General features: G+C 44.8%; 3 protein-coding genes across 3 annotated transcripts in view; 2 read left to right on the top strand and 1 right to left on the bottom strand.

Moving 5' to 3' along the window:
• Nucleotides 1-5739, top strand: part of MAN1B1 (mannosidase alpha class 1B member 1) — a 25091-nt gene extending 19352 nt beyond the window's left edge. The window contains exons 11-13 of the mRNA XM_019540474.1: nt 341-538; nt 865-996; nt 2265-5739. Coding sequence (XP_019396019.1) covers nt 341-538; nt 865-996; nt 2265-2468 — 534 coding nt within the window. The 3' untranslated portion in view covers nt 2469-5739. The remainder of the gene's footprint in view (nt 1-340; nt 539-864; nt 997-2264) is intronic.
• Nucleotides 5740-6940: 1201 nt separating this feature from the next.
• The window catches only part of DPP7 (dipeptidyl peptidase 7), a 28721-nt gene continuing 12812 nt past the window's right edge, over nt 6941-22849 (bottom strand). Inside the window, exons 8-13 of the mRNA XM_019540476.1 lie at nt 22559-22619; nt 11232-11350; nt 10996-11152; nt 10283-10347; nt 9298-9368; nt 6941-9153 (exon numbers count right to left, since the gene is read on the bottom strand). Coding sequence (XP_019396021.1) covers nt 9012-9153; nt 9298-9368; nt 10283-10347; nt 10996-11152; nt 11232-11350; nt 22559-22619 — 615 coding nt within the window. The 3' untranslated portion in view covers nt 6941-9011. The remainder of the gene's footprint in view (nt 9154-9297; nt 9369-10282; nt 10348-10995; nt 11153-11231; nt 11351-22558; nt 22620-22849) is intronic.
• Nucleotides 11358-22184, top strand: LOC109313771 (kelch-like protein 13). The gene is made up of 4 exons (XM_019540475.1): nt 11358-13483; nt 15439-15691; nt 18253-18413; nt 21537-22184. The coding sequence occupies exons 1-4, from the start codon at nt 12425-12427 to the stop codon at nt 21924-21926; spliced, it is 1863 nt and encodes a 620-aa protein (XP_019396020.1). The 5' UTR covers nt 11358-12424; the 3' UTR covers nt 21927-22184.

Genomic DNA, 22849 nt, shown 5'->3' with positions numbered 1-22849 from the left:
TTTAAGAGGAGGCTAGATGAACACCTTGCTGGGGTCGTTTGACCCCAGTACTCTTTCCTGCCATGGCAGGGGGTTGGGCTAGATGATCTGCTCAGGTCCCTTCTGACCCTAGAAACTATGAAACTATCTTATTTCAGATCACTCTTATTCCTTTATTGTTGCCTGCCCTGTTCTAAATTTTTAACAAATAGATGTTGTCCACATATGCTGTATGCCTTTACATGTTTACATGGGTTCAGAGTGTAAGAACATAGTCCTCAATGCCATAATGTTGTTAAGTCTTGTCTTGATTTGCTTGTTTCACGTTCCCCGCATTGAGAGGTGTTTTTTTGTCTTGCAGGATCACCTGGTTTGCTTTTTGCCTGGTACCCTGGCTCTTGGAGCTCATAATGGATTGACTGCTGATCATATGGAGCTGGCCAAAGCCCTCATAGAAACCTGTTACCAGATGTATGCTCAAGTAGAGACAGGCCTGAGTCCAGAGATTGTACACTTCAATCTACATGCACAAAAGGGTCGCAAAGATGTGGAGATAAAGGTAAGCAACCAGTGGAGCAGGGCAACAGCTTAAAAACTCTGTATATGTAACATGTTGTCCTGTGGAAGTCCCAACAGAAGGTTAGTAGCTGGGGGAGGATGCTCTTTGTTTTGTTGAGCGCATCTTCCTCTCTTTCACTTCACATGCATACCCCTAATCTTTAGTTCCTTACATGGTTCCTGCAACATATTTAAAAGTTGATTTGCATATAGTGAATTCTTGAGGGCTGTTGGGGTTAGGATGAAGGAGGTTAAGCAGTCAAATGGTTTTACCTCTCCATTCATTTCCTGTGTCTTGTTTGAATTACAATCTTTACTTTCTTCCAGCCTGCAGATAGACACAACCTGCTGAGACCTGAAACAGTGGAAAGCCTATTTTACCTTTACAGATTCACAGGGGATAAGAAATACCAAGACTGGGGCTGGGAAATCTTGCAAAATTTCAATAAATACACACGGGTAAGGCCAGCCTACCACACTGTAATAGTCTCAAGCATAGCAAGGCAAAGTCCTTTGAGAGAGACTTTTCCCAGTTCTGCAATTGCCTATTTTCCAAAGATCATAAAAATATCTAATGGATAAAACAAAGCCTTTAAGGACCAAACAGAGAATTCCAATCTGTATGCCTTCAGACTAGTGATACAATTGTATTTATTGCATATCATCTCACTGGTTAAAAAAGGAAAGGAAGCATCAGGGAAATGGTGTCTGTTTATGAACACTATTAACAATTTGGGCAGAGGGGAGGCATTCTTTTTGCTTGTGATGGGTTTTTTCCCCTTAGGAAAAAATGTTGAGCTAGGATTGTATCCAAGTAAACTTGTTTGCTTGTTTTAACCTTTTTTCAAGCGGCTCTGAAACCCCTCTAATAATAGGCACAACTTCTAAGGGGGTTTATTTTTGTTTTACTATTTGTACAGCAGTACAAAATACATTGAAGGTAATTTACAGATTGTGAAGGATCAGTGTTTTTAGTGGTGTGTGTGTGCATGAACATGTTTCTCCATTGTATACCATGTAATTCAGAGTTTTTATAATGGAGGGTAATATTACTCCTGTAAAACTTTTCTTTTTAAGAAAAGTAATTTGATAAATGAAACTTTTTAGTGCAGCTAGGTGTCCTTAAGCTCTCTCTGAAGCAACACAAATGTCTTCCATGATCCCTCAAAGTAAATAAGATCTAGCTGGACAGGTACAGTGTTTGAGTGGAAGTAAGAAAGCTGCTACTAGAAGTAATGTTAATGGCTTAGGAGGAGGCACTCTTACACTGAACCAGTGTCCCACCATAGCCTTAGAGAAGTGCTGTGCTTGTAAAAATGTATCTCTTGACTGAGCTAACATTCTGTGGTCCAGACTACTCAGTTGCTAGAGTTTGTAGCTCAAAAGCAGGATGGTGCCACTGCACTCCTGACCAATTCCCACCTAGTAATTACAGTAATTTGTTCCTTAAAGTTCTGCTGAAATTTCAGCCAAACATTTCCCCCCCCCTCACTTTGCTGATAAGTGTGCTACTTTTTACAGAGTGGGCCTCGCTTTATTATATGTGGTTTCTGTATCACTTTGTCAAGTGCTCTGATATCCATCAGACTTAAAAAGCTTTCTACATGTAAAATATGATTCTCAGAGCTGTGCTGGCTGTCTAGTGCTTTCACTTTTTTAATAACAGAAAGAGTTTGTTTGTATTTCTATAAATCAAGAAGAACGTGTCTACAATTTGTCTTGCCCAGGTGTCTACAGGTGGTTATACGTCCATTAACAACGTCCAGAACCCTAGCAACCCAGAGCCGAGAGATAAGATGGAAAGCTTCTTTCTTGGGGAAACGCTCAAGTATATGTTCCTGCTGTTTTCAGATGATGTAGACCTAATCAACCTCGACAAATATGTGTTTAACACAGAAGCTCATCCCCTTCCTATCTGGGCACCGGCATAGAAGTGCCACCTTCCACAGTGGCACATTATCTTTGAGTCACTTTACTTTTCAGGGTTTGAACTAAAATAGTCGAGAAGGCTATATTTACACTTCTTGGTTTAAAAAAAATTAAGAGCATCTCTGATTTAGAGAAGTCTTGTCAGTCTTAAATCTAACCCTGTGCTTTGGCTCTGGGATGGACAACCTGTGTGCACTCTGCTGCTTTACCTGGGTTTGGTTGCACATATGAAGGTTGGAAAACCAATTGCAATATGAACCCTGAAGTATGTTGGTCACTAGGGAACTAGGGACTTGCTGGTGCCATTCTTGGGAGATGGTAAGATTTCAGGAAAGCAGCAAATTGTCTTACAACATGGAATTGTCTCTGGAGGGAAGGAATAAAGCTAGAGAGAACTGGTTTATTTTGGACGTATTGAAAACCTTGGCTACAGCTTCATTCCATTGTACGAGCCTGTAATATCTCCAGATGGTACATGGAACAAAGAACTATCACTGTACCAGCTCAAAATGTGGAAATCGGGTATTGCTGATGCTCTGATTTCATTCCAGACCATTATGCTATGCTGCATTATGTCAAAAGAAGGAAGTTATGTGACAAAAGCAAGTTTGTTACAAATGCATCTACAGTACAATATCTTAATCTTATAGAGCACTTTGAACAATATGCTAGAGCTGTGGTTAAAATGAGTGGTGGAGAGTTACGAACAGAACTTGCTGCTGGTTTGGCTCAGTGATATATAATTTTGTAGATGTACAGTATAACAGTTGTTTTTGTTTGGTTGGTTTTTTTAACTGGATCTGCAGAAATGCAGGAGGCAATGTGAAAAACAAATGATACTATACATACATGCATTATATATATTTGCATCAGTTAGACTCAGGTATTCTGACTGAAAGCTGCTTTGAGAGGTTGAGCTATGGGAAAAGCTTGTGAGCACATTTGTATTCAAACTCAACCTCCCTTCCCATATCTCGTATTGTAAAATGTTAGATCAATCAGGCGTATTGTTGTACAGAATAATTCTTACTATTTGTCTTACAATGGATTAATAGGGATACATTTGCAGTAATTTTTTCCTTAGAAATATCCTGGTGAAAATATTTTCACTAGTAGATTTAAATGTGGATGGTCTAAGTGATACTTAATGCTCTCTGTAGACTTACCAAGACCTGTCTGGGTGCTCCGAGGGGGAAAATAGACTCCGTGTTTGTGTATAAAAAGGTCTCATGTGATCCCAGGAGTCTTGCATTTATTTTTTGTGAAAATCAGATTTTAAAACGTGAATTTTGAAAGTGATTTTCTAAAACACTTTTTTCCTTTTGGTTCTGTAGCTAACTTTGGGCAGTCCATGTACACAAATACGTTATCAGAGCAAGCATACATTCACTTTTTAGGGTATATTGTCTTATCATAATATCCATTCCTTTCTCACCAACAGGGAACTATAGAAAGTTCCACGTTTGTTTTGGAGGTTAAGCACAACAGCCTCTGTTCTTTGGGGGCTGAGAAATAGTGGCAGCGTGAACATGACCCAGCAGTTCACTTTCAGTTACACTTACAGACTTAACATTAACTGTAACCTCCTTTTTGGTAGAGTAAGTTATGTTTTTCTAAGTTGCATTACACTTATCTGGTCTCTGTTTGCTGGAGTGTGACTGTTACCCTTTGGACCATTGTTTTTACTCCTTTAGGCAGTATTTATCATTCCTTGTCCCCCTGATGGCTCATGGAAACAATTCTCAAATTTATGTATATGTACCACTTCCTAAAATGGCTTTCGATCTCGGGAATGGGGGGATTTGCTGATTAGACAAGCTAATGCAGAATGATGTGATCCACCAATTCAAAGGGTTTTAGTAATATTGGGTTTGCTGAAGGTTTTTTTTTCCACTTAAGTGCACATTGGAATTTAGAAGCCATAGACAAAGGCTGAACAGGTGTGTTGTTGCTAGTCTTTTGTTGTTTGACACAATGGAGAAAGCAAATGCTACTGGAACGTGGGAAGTGACACTGATATTTATATGAAATTGTGCATCCTTATCCAAAGGGACTTTTAAAATTAGGCTTTTTTGTTTGTTTTTCTTCAAATGAAACATGTTCAGTGGCAACTCCAATTTCCTGAGCATTAACTCAGTTGTGAACTAATGTTTGTTACCTCAGACTCGCATTTTGACTGAAAGTTGATGGGTGAAAGATGAGGAATACTGGTCCTTTGTTTTTCTTTCTTGATTTGTTATCTTGTCCTGGAGCCGATATTGAGGCCCTAACCTCTTAGGTTAAGGTCAAGGTGGGGAGGCTCAAAAGTTAAAGAGTAAAATACTCCATACAGCTGAGAGCTTCTGCAATGTCCTGTGTTTCACTTAAGCTCTGTGTTAAGGTCTTAAAGGGCAGCTGACTGTGAAAATAGCACTGTGGGTTTCCGTGTCTGCTCTGCTGTTATTTCTGCCACATCTTGTGCTCAGCTTCCACACAAAATGGTCTGGGAGGAGTTTCTCTGCGTATAAACAAAGAGGAGGGAAGAACACATCTTAACTTCACGTATCACCCTAGAATCCTGATTTAGTCCCTCCCTGGCTTTGTGCTGTCTTGGAAACGAATTTATTGTTGCTGAGGGTCTCTTCATTGTCAGCTCTCACCCTTCATTAACACTGTGTTTTGCATTGATCACCTTTGTGTGCAGTACTGGAGAGGAGAGAAATAAATTGCTTGTTTCAAACTAACATGCATTGCACCTGGAAACCCTTGGGGCCGTCTGGTTCTTCTCTTTCCGACTGCTGAGGGTGAAGCTTTAACTGCTGGTGCCCTGAAGTGCTCCTCTACTTCCTTAAAGGTTTTCTGTCTTGACTGCTCTGTGTTCCCTTTCGTTATACCACATTTCTTGGTGTCTCCCCGGACACGAGGACCAGTGATGACTCGCCATTGAGAAGTTTCTCTTCAGGTTACTTAAACCATGGTCCTCCCAACCTAAAGCCTTAAGTGCACTGGACACAATCCAGCTCCTTGGCATCTCCATTTATTGAGATGCCTTTGCATAACTAGGTAAGGGGATGGTGTAGAAAGGATATTGCTTAATCCAGTGCTGTTCAGCCTCCTTACACAGAGCTGACTTTCTTATTTTCCAAGAGCTTGTGTGTTTTTTGCATATTGGAAAAAAGTCAATGCAAGCAGCACTGCTGTTCAATCAGTGTCTGCGTTCCCTGAGCAATGGAAATTGCTTTTTGGTCTGTTTACTGCCGTAAGTACTGCTCATCTCAGGGGAAGGTTAGTAGTAAGCCACACTTACTTACCTCTGAGTTTAAGCTAGGTTAATGGAAAAATACATCTATTAGTGCAAGGGAGATGTAGAAGATGATTAGGGAGGGGGCAAGAATGAAAATTCAGATATCTTTTGAGAAGACCAGCCCCATTGTCATCCTTGGCACGGGGCTTTCTACCAGGGTGCTGTCTGTGGAGTCTTCTTAATGGGGCTCCCCCATATTTTACATGGACCTCTGATAGCTGGAGCCAAGTTTGATTTCAAATTCCCCTCGCCCTCTCCAGCAACTGTGAACACTGCCTCCTAAAAGGCTATGAGGATAGGGCAACTTTCTGCTCTCCCGAGACTTCCCTCAGCTTTCTTTTTGCCCCTCTTGCCCTGAAAAACTTAAATTTTTCATTTACAAAAGTCAAAATTGTATTGGAAGCGATGACTTATGGTTGCACATAGGTTTTTAAATCCTATTCTGTAAATATTATATTGTATTGTATTGTGATAAAATGAAGTAAGTCTGCTCTTAAACCCACTGCTTTAGGTCTTAATCCAGTGCAATGGGGCTGAATTAAAGGGAGGAGTGCTCTTGCCGTCCCTCCCCAGCTGCTCAATTCATGTCTTCATCCATGCCAGTATTCTTGGTTCTTTCCATATTTTTCCAAACCACATCACTGTGGAGCTGTGTCCAAGGGATGCAGTTACTGTGATTACCCAGCTCCTTTTTCCTCCCAGGATGCATCTGCTGACTGGAATCTTCTACTTTGCTCTCTTGCACAGGATTTTAAAGCCTTGGTTGATCAGGCTTCACATTTCTCCATTGTGGTGTATATTTATTTTGTTACCAGTTGAAGGGTACTTCCATCCATGTGAAAACTGTAGTTCAAAGCCTGTATGTAGCTGCACATCTTTTCCCCCTTGCTCATAGTATCTACAAGCCTTCTGTATTTGGCCTTTCATACAGATGCACCATTTTACCTGTATTGTTTTGTGCTTTTACTTCCCTGATCTTCCTCTCTTTTTCACCACTCTTCAGGAAGATAGCTAATTGGCAGAATCGTCTTCCTCTAAGTTTAATACTCGTATCATTAAATAGCACACACTGGTGGTGCAATACTTTTACTATCTTTCACACTGCTGCAAGAGAGTAAGAAAACCCTCCTTCTCCCCTCCCCACTGCCTGAAGAAGCTAGAAAACGTTATTAATGTCTGTGTTAATTTTTGAGGGCAGAGAGCAAGCCTAAGGCCATCATCTGCCCAAGGGTTTGAGCTTCGAGGATGCTTTTTAAGAGGCACTTATTTTGGGGGCAAGTGCAACAAAGCAGCTAATTGCCATGGTCAAATAGTTGGCCTAGTTTTGTGGCATTTCAAGGGCTCAAAATACTAGAAAGTAAGAAAGAGAAAGGAGGATAAGTCACTGTGAGGCATGTACTTTTTATTTAGCCTGGAAATTAGAAGCACGAGTTCTGCAAATTAGGGGGTGGCTTTCTTTTATCCCTTTCCTTCTCTTTCTAGGCCAAGGCATCTGGCATCTCTTCCCTAGATTTATGAGGCACCAAACCCTACCAGTCATCACGTCCAAACTCTGAGTGTAGTGGGATTCTAGGCTTCAGAGCATGAATATCAGGTTTGAGCTCACAACTAAGGCTGGGAATGGCAAGGCAATACATGTAGCAGGTGCAACTGGGATAAAACCCAAACTTCAGTGCAATCAGGCTCCTTCACAGGAGAGACCAAGGTTTTCCTGTTATATTAAGCTATGGCATACTGTATTTGAAAGGGCTGAGGACTGGTGTTCAGAAGCTCTCATGCAGCAAAGACATTTTCAGATGGTTTCTGTATAACTCTTAGTTGTTTGGAACTGCTGTTTAGCCAACCAGGTCTTCCATGCATGCCACTTCTGTAATGCTTCAGATGTCCTGAAGTAATTCCATCTATTCTTCCTTTTCAAAGGTACTATAAAGTCTGGGAGCAATGGGAAAAGCTTATTTGAAACAGGGAAGCTTTAGCTTTGCTTGTGAGTAAGGAGGAGTTAGTTGGATTTGTATGTGGAGAAACTTCTCTTTGCATGGAGTCTACTTCAGATCACGTGAAACAACATCAAGGTTTGGCCTAGGATCCATGTGAACCAAATAGGGAGTGTTGGTAGGACTTACCAATGCACATATTAACACCAAATCTTATTTTGAACAACGTATTAGAAACTGAACCAGGGCTGTACTTTGCCTACCTAGTAACATGAGCCTGGAATGCCCTACAAGGCTTTTCCTGTCCTGTGTAATCATTATCCATGGATACAATGTATTTTAAGGCATATAATTGATTACTAAGTAGTAAGATTTTTTGCAGTCTTGCTAGTATTTATTGGTACGCAGTGATTCCAGTAGGTAAGAGTCCATTTGTTAATGTACAAAGATGAATTTGCTTCACCTTTTTAGAAGGGTGAGAGAGAGATCCTTTTTGTATCCCCTTTGGTTATACTTAAAGCCAAGCCATGGAATTCTATCACACAGTTTAATAAAGTTCTAATTTATTTTAAAAAAGAGTGGCGCTGTCTTAATTGCAAGTGTGATTTATTACTCGATAATATTGCAATCCGGGTATATTAGCAGTTCCCCTTGGCATTATTTTATGTAGGCCACTTGCTCACCAAAATCTGATCTCTGCTATGCAGCTGACAATTACTAAGGTTTTTAAGTCTCGGAACAGTCACTAACAATTAATTATTTTGGACAAACTAGTCTCTTCAGCCGATTCCCATAACTGATCATTACAATTAGGAATCACCACTCGACTTCTCCCAGTCATCAGATACCACCTACTTACTTTGAAGATGCATGCTGTTTTGAGCTGAAAGAAGGCAGTGTCTACAACTATCTTATAATTGTCACAGTGGTGATTTCTATGGGATGAGCATTACAATGATAATACTTGGTGTTTATCATAGGGCCACATCCTTTCCTCCAACGTTCTGGAAAGCATGTTGTTGTCGAATGGTATGCTGGTTTTACGTTAGCATTTTATTCTGTCCTTCTCATTTAGAATTACTTTGATGCAATATGTGACCCATACAAAGTGCTGTTTGTGTCCTGCCACAGGATTTGGCTTAATGGCTTTCTTGGTTGACTCATGCTATAAGATCAGTTTCCACTGCCTTGGCAGAACCACCTAAACTGACCATTTTTCCTCAAATGATTGGGTTCAAAGTTAGTGCAAAAGGCTGCTATTGCCCTTTATGCTTTCTGGTACAAACAATAACAGCACAGTATTCCTGCTGAAGACTGCATAGCTGTTTTCATGGCAACAAACTAGAAGAAGCTCCAGAAAATTTCTCCCAAGCTTTCTCGATCCTTGCAGATTTCACCCAGTCATGGATAATCCTTGCTTCTAGCTTGCGTGCCTCTATGACAGATGGAGGATCAACTGGATTATATCCTCTGTGGAGAAGGCAAAGCGATATACACATTAGTTGTGAGAATACATTGATAATCACTTTCCTCAATCTGCTGGCAATGCTCCTACTAATGCACAGGTCAAAGGGGAGAAAGTAACCAAGGATTTGCTGGCACAAAAATACATACCGGAGATCCAGATGATGAGCACCTCCCTCAATGGTTATTGCAATAAGTGATGAACTCAGGTTACTGCGTATCTGGAATAAGATCTACAAGTCAAGTTCCCCCTTCTACATAAGTAAAATTTAATAAGGAATTTGAAAATTAGAAATAAAGCCAAGCAACAAAAGGAAGATGATAAGGCCACTAGGAACAGCTGCTGGTGTATCAGGAGCAGGAATCCTAGACTCCTGCTTCTCTCCTGCTAGTGGTAGCTCAAGTATATTGCCCCAAATAAAAATTACCACTTCTCCCATTGCAGGTGAAAGCACTAATTACTAGGTAAGACTTGTTCCTCCAATAAACAATTTGTAGTAACAGGACCCATCAGTCCACCAGGAATGACGAGTTACATCTGTCTGCTGAGGGGTCTGACTTCGGTATACACAGAAGTCATCTTCAACCATTGAAAGTGGGGGTCTGCATTTAACTTGCAGGTGTGATAACTACTGCTGCAAGCCTCCATCAAAAACCATCACAGAACAGAGAAGGGATAGGCTTTGTAGCAAAGTAACAGGTGCACGGAGGTGATGGAGGCTACACAGCCTGTGTGATAGCCATGGGCTGGTCTAGTCACATTTCACCAAATTACAAACTAACCTAAGGTTAAACCACTACACAGCACAGCTACCTCTGAATCTACTATCCCTGCAGCAGAGTTAATATAATCCAGTCCCTTTTCTGGCAGCCTGAAAGACTAAATTTACTGTTGTCATAAAAGTCCAGGGGTTGTCAAATGATTTAGCATAGCAAAAAAAAAAAATCTTGAGTCTTCCACACACAAGCAGCTCCTGATTGCATGGCAGCTGCTTTCTAGAAATGCCAGCTGGCTATCAATGGGTTGTCAGTGCTACACTGAAAGGGGGAACCAGGACTGGCTAATGCACCCTGTGTCTGACACTCATGCCCTGCTCCCCCACATTTTACGCAAGACGGAAGTGCAAATTCTTACACCACCTCCAGCCCACGGATCCAAGTCTCCATTTGAAAATATGATGTTGCTCGCTGCTTTCAGGTCTGAAATTCAAAGAGATGATATTGGAGAAGTTCCTTTCCTGCCTGTTTCCCAAACCCTGTCAAACTGCTTCAGAAAACATGAACAACAGGGGAAAACTGATAAGAATAAAACATGTTTTGGCAGGTACACTGATTTTTCCACTTGTTTTTAACTACTGCAAAATCTGGGCTATGTGCACAAAGCCAGGCTGCCAAGGTACCTTGCTCCTTACCTCAGTTGCATGTGATAAGGCACAGAGCGGGGAATGAGGCACAAAGCTCTGCTAGAAGAGAATGGCTATCTTTTTCCAGAAAGGAGACTGACAGAACTGGCTTCTTTTCTAGCATGATGTTTCCACATACTGTTAGTGCAGGAATCAGCAGGGAGGAGAAGGGAGAGCCATCCGATTGAGGACTGGAGAAAGCCAGCAAGCGTCATAGCTGGGGCGAGGGGGGTGGCAGGCATAAGGAAGGCTGGGTTCATAGGGAGCAGTGGGTAAGCCTTGCAGTGAAAAACTAGGACAAAAAGGCAGAAGGCAAAAACCAGTCCCCAATCCCTTGAGCAGCTGCTCTCACTTTTTCCCAGCAATGCTGCACATACGCTCATTAGCACCGAGTAGGCTCCACCCCATAATCCTATCCAAATTCTCACCCCGATATAGCACGTACCACTGCCCCAAAAGCTGATCTGCAGCCAATGCTTTCGTGGCTGCACAAGCCATTTGTTGTAGCAGTACTTCTGTCTCATGGTGTCAGTGAAGGGGATCTCAGGGAACATGTCAGTCACATTATTGCTGCTGAAAGTTAAGTTGATCTCGGTGCAGGCCTGTGACAGACGTGGGAATTGCCATTATAGAAATGCAGGGACCCCATCTTAAAACTCCACTGGCGCCTCAACCGTGTACCTGATAGTCCCATGCCTCAGCATCTGAGCCAGTGCCACAGCCTGTTGGGTCAGCACACTTTCTGTACTGGCTGTAGATGTCATAACATGATGCTTTTCCACTTGAATTGTAGAACACACCTGCCAAGCAGAAGGTTAGTGTTAAGCCAGTGTCAGTACCTCCGTCTCAGCATTAAAAACAGAGCCCCATGTGCTAACCTGAGACAGTTTACAATCCAAAGGCAAGCTGGAGCAGGATGATGCAGCAGACGGTGGGTCGGGATAGGGATTACATAATGGATCCAAGAGGATTTGCTAGTGGTGGCAACCACAGCTCCTGCACCTGCCTAGTCGTTAGATCAGCAAAACCCCTACATAGTCTTTCTGCTGCATGAGAGCTTGCTTTGCAATGCCCATTCTTTGAGAGAGCTTCCCTAGGTCTTTTTCCTTCTGTGGCTTTCCCATCTCATTGCACACATCATCTGAAAACTTCTCAGGCCCATAGGTGAGTCTTGGACTTTAACTTTCCCAAGCACTTGGGCTTCATTTCACATACAAGACACCATAACAGGGAAGCCAACCCAAATTCTCAATACTCGGTTAAGCAAATGCCCACTCCCCAGCCTGAATGCTCTTTAGCCTGAATATGGCGACTTTCGGTATGACAGTCGATGCCAGCCCATCCAAGAAAGAATTCTCTTTGATCACTGTTTAGAAAAGGAAGGGTAACAAGCCTGGACTCGCCCAGATTAACACAAATACCTAGGCCAACCCGAGCCACTCAACCGTGGTAAGGGAGCTAGAGAAAACAGTTGCTTTTGTGTGGATGAATAGCTGCCAAATACAGAAGGGAAGAAACACGCTATTGTTTGAGTGGCCGTCAGCGAGCCTGCTCCCAGACTAGTTGGAAAGAAAAACACTGCAGATAAACATTCATGACAACTACCCCTAGACAGTATCGTTGCCAACAAGACTGTTCAACCCTGCGAGGCACGGCACTCAGCACTCCTGCAGAAGCAACACCCAGGACTTGTTGCAAGAAACAGGTTAGCAAAGTACCGTTAAATTTCGGACAAGATTCTGGAAACGTGAGTCAGCTGTGATATAGGTCCCCCACAGGGGGAAACTAAAGGCTCTCCTGAAAGTCCCTATGTGGGAGACTGACTCCTCACAGAGACCAGCTAAGATTTCTCCACCTGTCTGGTTTTCAAGGCAATGCTGCTCAGCACCCAGAGCTGTGGGTCCTGTCTCACTTCAGACACTTACCTGGCCAAACTCCTGGAGGGAGTCAGCAGCCTCCGGTCCCAGAACGCACTCTGCGACGTCACACTGGAGGCAGATGGAGTTCGTTTTCCAGCACACAAGATCATTTTGGCTTCAGCCAGCAATTACTGCAAGATTTTGTTTGTTGGAAATGCAGCAAGAGCTGGGAACACAGATGCAAACATCCAGCTGAAAGCCATCAGTGCCAGGGGGCTCAGGAACGTTCTCAATTTCATTTACTCCAACACGCTGGATCTCTCGCTACAGAACATTGAAGAGACGTTCAAGGCAGCAGAAGCCCTGCTTATCCGGGAAGTGATCAAACTGTGTTTCCGGTTTCTGGAAGACTGCTTGAATCACAAGAACTGCTTGGATGTTCTCAATATTGCTAAGAGGCTTGGACCAGAAGAGTTGAGGCAGAAAGCCACACGCTACATAGGGCAGCACTACAAGCAGATACTGGCTGATCCTCGACATGTGAAAGAGCTGGACAGAGCGACCCTATGTGAAATCTTAGACAAGACAGACATGGAGGGGTGCACTGAGCTGGAGCTATTCAATGCCGCCATATGCTGGTTGCAGCACAACAATGCAAGGATGAAAGAAGCAGCAGATATTTTAAGGAGAATCCGACTGCCTCTCATTCCTCTGCGGGATCTACAGAGATATGTACAAGGGATGCCCATTATGAGGACGAATTCCGACTGCCACAAGTACCTCCAGCAGGCCGTGTGCTACCACTCCCAGCTCTATGCCCAGCCAGTCCTGCAGACCCAGCACACGAACATCCGCTCCAGTGCCACCAGCCTGCTTGTGGTTGGGGGCAGAACCCTCGAAAACAGCGTGCGCGGTGACATGTGGGCTGCAGACGCAAGCTTCAGCACATGGCAAAAGGTCGCGGAACTCTGCACACCCGTGTACAACCACTGTGTAGCTGTAATCGGTAATTTCCTCTTTGTCATCGGAGGCCAGTACAGATTCGATCCGACGGGGAAACATCCTTCAAATGAGGTAAGGCCTGAAATAAAACAGCCTTAGGCTGAAGAGACTCCAGAACCCAGGGAAGTGAGCTGGCACTACAGTGCTGTGGACACGGAGGCTCAGATAAGGCCAACTTTATGACCTTAGCGTCTAAAGTTACGTAGGTGCCTGGGGTTGGAAAGCGCTAGCCTTTAACTCGGACACAAGTGGCTGCTAGATGTTTTTATCCCAGCTGCCTGGGATGAGAATGGGCCCTCCCCCAGTTCAGAGCTACTGTGAGGATGCTGGCGGGGGAACAAGTCAACATTTGCTCTCTCAAAGAGGTGCAAGATGAAAAGTTGTGTTGGAGACAGGGTTGGAATCACTCCCTTGAGTCTGGCCAGAGCTCAGCATAGGACTCCTCCTTACCGCATGTTCTGTCCCATTCTGCAAACCCTCTAGAGATGGGGCTCCCCCACTCCCTTGGGAAATGGCTTGTTCAAGTCTACTTCAGCCATCTTTGTTCCACTTTGGATCCCATCATAGCCCAGCTCCAATGTGTGCCTGCCTCAAACAGCAAGGTGGTGGAGCAATCAGTCCCTAACTGCTTCAGCCTTTAGCTGCTGCCTCACTTGATCCCATACAAGTGGGGCCAGATTTGGGATTGAAGCAGAATGCATCCTCTGCAGGCAGAATGGTTCTATCAATCCAAAAAACTACTGTCTGTGTCCAGCTAAGAACAGCACCAGCATTTCTTCTGCCCATGAAAGATGAACAGCCCTTTACCCTGCCTAGGCATGAAGACCTCCTTTTGGTTTTTTGTCAAAAGTGCGAGCTCTGGTGGGGTTGCAAATGGCTGCTCTAGGAAGCCTCTAGTAAATTCTACTCCCTAGCCAGGATTAACCTGGAGGGCAGGTCCCTGTGCTGAGCTGAGTGTGTGCCAGTCGTTCCACCATAGTCACTTCCTCTAGTGGGACCCCAAACAATTAGCTCCATCTTGGAGCTAGAAAATCCCAGGATGGGGAAGGCCCAGAAGCTGTTTCAGTGTCTGATGCAAAAGGTGCTCAGGTGACAGCCGTACTGCGACTACTGAAAACTGTTAACAACTAGGTGTGAATTAACACCTGTAGTCTGGCTACCGTCACAACGTACAGAGTGAGCCAAACACTCTCAGTGACGAGGAAAGCAAAGATTTCCATGCAGATGACTTGTTCTGAGAGCTTTCAGTGTGGTGGCTTTATGTGGTGTGGGTGCAATTACATGGGAGAATTCACCAAGTGGCCCAGTCACATCCCTAGCAATCTAAAGCAGTGCTTCTCAGTGGTGGTCCGCAGATTGGTGCCGGTCTGTGAGCCACCAGTCGCCAGTCCATGAGCCACCAGTCGCCGGTCCACAGCCAGTTGCCAGGAAAGAAAGAAATACATTTTCAGAAGCATAACATTGATATGTCATAGCGCCACAGCTCATATGTTCCAACACTCCAGGTGACGTCACCTCGTGCAAGGTGAGGAAAGAGAAAGCAAATGCGCAACTGGCTGTTTCGTAGCGCTGTTACACGCAGTTGCTGCCACTGGCTGAACCAGGCACCAGTCCCTGGCTGGAAAAAAAAATTGCTGGTCCGCCACATCAGATAGTTTGAGAAGCACTGATTTAAAGCATCCTGGAGCAGCAGCTTGTAACAGGCTCTTAGCATCTGCTGTGTTTACATAACTAGGGCAAAGAGTAAGCAAAGAATTCACCAAGTTTAACTCAGTGGAGGGAGGGATATGTGAAGTCATCCTGGATTCAGAAAACATGTATGACATCTAGTGCAGTCTACATACAGGTAAGGCAGGACAGACTGGGTTCTCTTGAGCATAGTAAGCACCTTTAAAACAGAACCATTCAGGTTCAGCATTACCACTCTTGTTGCCTAGAGTAAAAGTCTTTAAAGCCACAGTGCCCATTGGATGCTTGTGCACAAGCAAGGCCAGCTGACTGCTTTCCTCTCTAAACACTGATCCTAGGCGTTCCGGTTTGATCCCCGTAATGCTTCGTGGCTGCAGGTGGCTGGCATGTTAGAGAGGCGGACGCGCTTCCACGTAGACGTGATGTCTGATCGCATCCTGGCCGTGGGTGGCGGGACACTACTGGGGAACCTCACCAACACAATGGAATCCTACCAGCCTGCTGAGAACAAGTGGCAGTTTATGGCTCCCTGCCCAATGCCAGTGGCTGACCACGCAGGCACCACACACAAAGGAATCCTCTACATCTCAGGTGAGAGGCAGCTGCGTCACAAAGTACGGCAATCAACAAAACTGAGTTAAGCAAGGCTGGACCTAGGCCAGTGCTTGGATAGCTCAGTAAGGGGAACCTGTATGGAGCATCCTAGTGAATCAGCTCCCTCTGCACTAAGGTACTTCAGTTAATGCTGCTCTTTACTTGGGGTGTCATCTTGCAGAGAAGACTTAAAACTGGGATCCAGGTGATTTCCCACTGCACTTGCTGTCAGAGCAGAGGCCCGTTTCCTCTAATGTGTCTGTACAGCACCCAACACATGGGGCCTCCAATATTTACAGGGATCATTTGGATACATTTAATAATTAAAACATTTGATACATGTTGCTAACATGTTAGGAAATACAAAATAAAACCATAGTTGTTAATCTGGGCATGGTGTATGTACAGTTGAATCTACTCCTGTCTTCTCCTGTGAAAAGCCCACTGTGTTACAGCAGTGATATAGTAAGACATGGGGCTGACTTGACATTGCCATAAGAACCCTTTTGCTTTAGCTTTTCATAAATTTTAAGGCCTTAAGAGACCACTGTGACAATTAAAGTGAGGAGGCCAGGTTTGATTATAACTGTGTCATCTTAATGGTGCACTTAATAGGCAATTACACTTCTGTAACCTTAAGAGGGGAATTTCCAAGACAGACTTTAGCGTCTCAGTAAGGCATAAAAGCAAGTCTGAAGTGACAAGTCTACTGAAATAGTCTTTTTTAAAAACTCTGAATCCAGTGCAATGCTCTTGTATCAACTCAATGTATATGCAAGAGGGAGGAAAGAGAGTCTAGCAGACAGGGGACTAGCCCTAAACTTGGGAGTCTCGGTTCAACTCGGCTCTGCCATAGACTTCCTGTGTGACCCTGGTCATTTTAAGTGTCTTTGTGTTTCAGTTCCCCATCTGTATGATGAGAATGGACACACTTCCCTATGCCATGGGGTGCTCTGAAGAGAAATGCATTAAAAACACCATGAACTGTTTAGATAGTACAATAATACAAGACCTTAAAATAGTCTAAGACAGTTCAGACCGTGGACTTGTCTACATCCCTCTTCTATTAGACTGAAAAATTAAGTATGCAATGCTAGCGTAAGAACTTTAAACAAGACTTACTGTAATTTCACTAGCACCACGACCTAAAGAGACTTGCGGGTCACTACTGATCACAAGATGAACATGAGCCACCAGTGTGATGCCGCAGCCAGCAAAGCAAATAAAAAACTCTGGCTTGCATCTACCAACACATCCCAGGCAAAACCCAAGTCACCCTCTCACTTCAGCCTTGGTGAGACCGCAGCTGGAGAACTGCATCCAATTCTGGGCTCTGCCCTTTAGAAAGGATGTAGAGAAGCTTGAGAGAATCCAGAGGAAAGCCACATGCATGAGAGCAGGCCTTATGAGGAGAGGCATGGGACTCTTCAGCTTAGACAAGGGTTGGGGGGGACTTGGTGGCAGCCTATAAGTATATAAGGGGGGTGCATCAGGAACTGGGAGAACATCTGTTCACCAGGGCACCCCAAGGAAAGACAAGGTCTAATGGTCACAAACTACTGGAAGACTGTTTTAGACTGGGCATAAGGAAAAACTTCTTTACTGTCCGAGTCTCCAGAGTCTGGAATAGATTCCCCCCAGAAATGGTGCAAGCACCTACTCTGGGTACATTTAAGAAACACCTGGATGCTTATTGTGCTTGCTGGGGTGATCTGACCCCAACTGACTGCCTGCCCTTTGAGCAGGGGGCTGGACCCGATGATCTTGCAAGGTCCCTTCCAGCCCTAATGTCTATGAAATCTATGAACTATGCAGACAGAGGTTATGTGCACAAAGCAAGCCCAGAAAGATGCTGAGTTAGCTCTTGCGTCAGCCAGATTTGATATGCGTTTTCCTTGTTCCTTGTCTATACTAAAGATACAGACTTGTCTGCTCTAAATGTCAGCAAGTACAAAGGGGTGTGTCAAGTCAACTATTAGCCTCTTCCTTCCGTGAGGGGAAGCCTTGTTTAATATAGCACCAAAATACCCATGTGCCCTAGAGAACGATTAGATAAGAGGAACCAACAAAGTGGCTCAGATTTGAGAACTGGACAAAACTTCAGAAATTTGAAGAAGGTGAATAGATTTTCTTTGTGATACTGTACATTCTGGTTCCAGTTGGAAGCACACACTTAAGAAGGGCTATTCCTGGTTTTGGCTGGGTTTGGAGATACCCCAAACACCATTAGAAAGTCCTGAGGGAAGAGTCTACTTCCAGGACACACCTAGCAGGACACCCAACAAGTTCAGTGCTCAAAGCCTTCACATTTCTGGATGCTCATCAAGCAAGAACCTTTTGTACCCGTTTTTCATCCCCTCCATTGAGAAAATTCCCCTCTTCACACCCGTGAGAAACAGAAAAGGTCAGGGTCTTCTAAAGCCTTCAAGTGTCACAAAACGCTTTAATTCCACAGCGAGATAGGCAATAATGGTACCTAGGCTCTCCTGATGCATTTTTGCAGAGTGTTTGGTGAGGAACTTGCTCAAAGCGTCTCTCTTTCCGTGCTTCTCCTCCAGGGGGATTTTCTGGTGGTAAAGCCTTGCGAGATACACACAGCTACCTCCCTCGCCTGCGACGCTGGGTGAGTAACCGGGCTATGACCTTTGCCCGATGCGAACATGGAATGGCCACAGTCAAAGAAAGAATCTTCTGTATTGGAGGAAGGACTCTGAATGCTGTAAGTCTGTTTGCTTTAAGTGATCTAGCTAACCTGAAATTCAGTCTTTGCAACTAGAGCTCCTGACTGGTCACTGCATCACTCCAGATCAGGAGTGGGCAAAATTTGGCCTGGCAAATGATTATGCCTGACCTGCAGCTGCTTCTCTGAAAAGAACTGTATCTGGGCTGTGGCTGCCCTGGCTTTCAGTGCTTCTTGCCCTTCTCCCTTCCCTATGCCAGCCAGCTGCAGCAGCAGCAGCAGCAGCCACCACTCTCCTCCTCTCCCTGGCTGGCCCACCCCCATCCTGCCCTCAGCCCCCAGTGTAAACTCCAAGGCAGAGGGCACTGAGCTCCTGGCCAGGCTTCTGCCTGGCAAGGCTGTCTGCACACTGCTCCGACCCTGTGCCCAGTAAGTTGGAGCTCAAGTAAGGTTTTCCCCACTGGCAGGGGGAAGGGGTGCAAGAGGAAGATGGCTAGAAGCCATGAGTTATCTGAGCCCTGCTGGACCAGGGCCTGGCACCGGTACCACGCTGTTTTTCTACGAGCCACTTCTGGCTGCACCGTGTGAGCAGAGCTGGAGCAGCTAGTGCAGCTCCTGGCTGACCAGGTGTCCTCACTCCCTAGCATGCAGCTGGGTTGGGCAGGAGCCACGCCAGCTGCATCCATGTGGTGTGGCCCAAAGCAGCGCACAGAAGCACAGCACAGCACCAGTGTGGCCACATGCTGAGTACTCAGGGTAAAGGAGAGGTTTCAGAGAGAAGGGGGAAAAACACAATGCAGCACCTGCTTGGCAAGGTCCAGATAAATCTACAGATCTCAACCCCTCTCTCCCTGCACCCTCTCCCCAGCCCCAAGTCCCTGACACGTGGCTGGGCCAGTGCTGTACTGTCTCAAGCCACATGGGTGCAGCTAGCATGGCTCCTGCCTGAGCCAGCCACAGGCCGGGGACTCAGGATGGGAAAGTGGGGGCAGAGAGAAAGGGGCCAGGAGCCATGGGTCATCCAGGCCTGGCCAGGCAGTGCCATGCTCCGTTTCACCCCTTCTCCTTGTATCCCATCCCCCACCCTGACTCCCCAACATGTGGCTGGGTCAGGCAGGAGCCAAGCTAGCTGCACCCACATGACCCAAGGTAATGGAAGGGAACACAGTGCAGTACTGGTCTGGCCCAGCCATGTACCAGGGACTCAGGGTGGGGAAGGGGGTGCAGGGAGAAGTAGGGAACAACGGTTCAGTTCCCCTAACCTTTGTTCTCTCTGCCTGGGGGGTAGACAATTATTTGGGCTGGAGGGCCACTTGGGGAGTTCTGGTGAGCTGTTGCAGGTATGTGGGGGGTTATGACCTGGCTCTCAAAAGTTCACCCAAACACCCCAGGTGGTCCTCCAGCCCAAAATAATTGCCCATCCCTGCTCCAGATATGTGACAGAAGAACTTCATTGAGTTCAATGGATTTTTAGTCTTAGAGTAGAATGACAAGGCGTTGAATCAAGCCAGCCAGTTTCTACATAGGCCAAGGTCAACAAAATTGTTTTCACTAGCTGCTGCTGTGTTAGTAATCAGATTCTAGTTATTCCCATTGTTTAAAACATTAATGGAAATTGTTTAAAAACCAAACAAACATTCCTTAACTTGCACATCCTGCAGAAGAATCAAAAAGTAAAGCTGACTGCCTGATCTTCCTTCTCCCAGTGGGAGACCTGAAGAAAGCAAGCAGTAGTGAGATGGAAAGGGTGGCGCAATGGTGAGAGCACGAGGCTAGGATTTGCCAGATCTGTGTTTGAGTCCCTGGTCTGTCACTGGTCTCTGGTGCGACCTTGAGATTTGATCTCTCTGTGCTTCCAGTCTCACCTTTAAGATGAAGCTAATCACACAAGCCTGCTCCCAGAAGGAAGTGTGAAAATACATATAGTGCAGACTGTGAGATACTCAGAGGCAAGAAAAACAAGGGCTAGATAAGCACCTAAAATAGATCAAGTGCTATTCAGTAAATGCATATACACAAGATGCTGACTGCACAGTTGTGTGCTGGGCAAAACACATGCTAATACGTTACTCTGCAGTAGTATTAGGCTACTGTGCAGTTAGTGTCTGTAAAAACTTGCACAGTAGCACCAGTTACTGTGCATTGATTTAGTACTTGGTTATCCAAATACTAAACTTAAACTTAATGTGCAGAAACTACAGTGCATTAATGAACATGTAGATGCACCCAGTAAGTCAGGTTCTATAAGCTCATTCAGTTTTACTCCTTTCAGAGGCTAAGCCCAGATAAAGACTTCTTTTGGGTTTAGAGCACAATTTCACCCCTTAGCATTCCTTCTGAAGAGATTCTTTGGGTGTATCCAGAGCCTTTAAATGTGGTGATTTCCCAAGCAGGAGAGAGAATTCAGTTTATAAAGAACATACCTGAATCAAGACAGGCACAATACTGCGCTAACAGGCCCTGGGGACTCCAACCACACTGCTTCACCCCCTTGCTTCAGACTCTAGTGCTATTTGGCAAGTTCACACGTGGCCTGTATTATTGCTGGTATCAGGATCAGATTGGAGGATCATGGGTAGTCAGTGGTGTACTGTATTTTAACATGGCTTTTGGGTACTTCGCTTAACTGTACCTTACCAGTTTTGTGCCTCCAGTGGAGCTTCCCTACATAACTTAAATACCCAAGAGTGAAATGCTAGATGCAAAACATATATCAAATGTTCAAAATCTGTCTTTGAGCCTTTACTGTAGATAATCTGGGGACAAAATGGCCTCAAAGTCCAGTCTTGGCTGCTATCTTTTTAAGTGCTCCTCTATGATGCATTAAGTCTAAAGAGGACAGACAGAGCTTGGGCAGTTTCAGCTCCTTTCAGAGCACTTCATTTTTCACTGCAGCATCTGCTTCAGCCCATCCCTCTCTACTTTCAAGAGAGGAGTTTGCTGATGCCTCTTTGGGGTTTTCTACCATTTAGTCTCATGCTTTGCTGAATTTTAACTGCAAACACCCTAAGCCCCCTAGCGGACAGTTTGTATACCATGTTTGCCTTTAGGCATGCAAGTCACCAGTCTCCCCAGTCCCTGTGACCTGAAATAGGCAATCATGATAGCGACACCCCTCCAGACTGCCACATGGTGAGTCAATGCTGATCTGATTCTTTGCAGGCAGAGGAATGGATTCATGTCAATGAGACTGAGTGTTACTGTCCAAGCACTGACCAGTGGACCACACTAACTCTCTCGCGTTTTGACTGCTGCCAGTTCAGCATCACTGTACACCAGTCTAGACTCTACATCACAGGGGGAGGATCGTTGCGACACATGAGTAAAGAGGATGGCATTTTCGTGTATGATCCTGAGGGAAGGATCTGGAAGAAAGCTGGCTCTCTGCCTAACCCTTTAGTTGACCATGCTTCCTGCATGATTACACTGTCACATAAGACTATGGCCAACCAGCAGGAGAGAGGAGAAGAGTGCTCACTCAGCAGCGGGAGGAAGAAATCCACTCTCAACTTGTTCATCACTAACAAACAAGAGCCCCAATCAGTGTCTTAATGGGAGCAGGAAGTGGATGCGCAAGGTAGCTGCTCCATGGAAACCTGCTCAGTATTGTAACAGTTCTGCTCCATTCTCTGGTAAAATACCATAACCTGGAATTTAGGAGCAATGCCTTCTTAGATTAACCTCAATATGTCCCTGTGCACTGCCAGAGTGGCAGAGAGAGCAGAACAAGCAGGGAAGGGAATCAGTCCCCCACTCCCAGTGCATCGGCCTGAACCCCAGGCTTGTTTTAAAAATAAAAAACTACTGACACATCTAAACCTGATTCTTTTCTAAAACAGCAGATCATTTTAACAAAAAGGGAATCATTCTAGGCAGATAAGATGGACACCACCCTGCCCCCCACTGATGACACCATTACTAACACAAAGTTCCACAGATTATGGCCAAAATGGATTCTTCTGATCATCTAGCCTGAATGTGAGTTTAAGGATAGAGCAGCACAATTTTGGTGTGTAAAGGATCAAGGTCTTCATATGGAATGTGCCACTGATGAGCCCAGCACTCGAATGGGAACTCTGGGTTCTCATTAGCTGTGCAGACTCAAACTCATGAAATAATATGGGATAAAATGACTTCAAAAGGGTTTTGCATTAAAAAAAATTAAAGTGATGGAGCTAACTCACCAACAAGAGCAGCCAAACCTCTAATAGGGTCCTGATGTGCGAGGATCTGGTCACAGCCAACCTGAATGAAAACACACATGCACACACTGGTCAACATCTAGGCAGGGGTTTTAAATGACAAGTGATGAGAAGTTAAGTTGAGGAACTCAGTGATGATGGAACCTTCTAAGAAAAGGTAACCAAGAAAAGGCCACTACTTAAGCATTTTTATTTCTGTTTGGCTGCTTTGCAAAGAATTAACGAACAGTTTCCATCTCCAGTTAAAAAGAACGTTGGAGGGACTGACCAGAA

The sequence above is a fragment of the Crocodylus porosus genome, unplaced genomic scaffold (genome assembly GCF_001723895.1).
Source record: "Crocodylus porosus isolate Cpor-Errol unplaced genomic scaffold, CroPor_comp1, whole genome shotgun sequence".
Taxonomy (NCBI): Eukaryota; Metazoa; Chordata; order Crocodylia; family Crocodylidae; genus Crocodylus; species Crocodylus porosus.
This window is presented reverse-complemented; position numbering and strand designations above follow the sequence as displayed.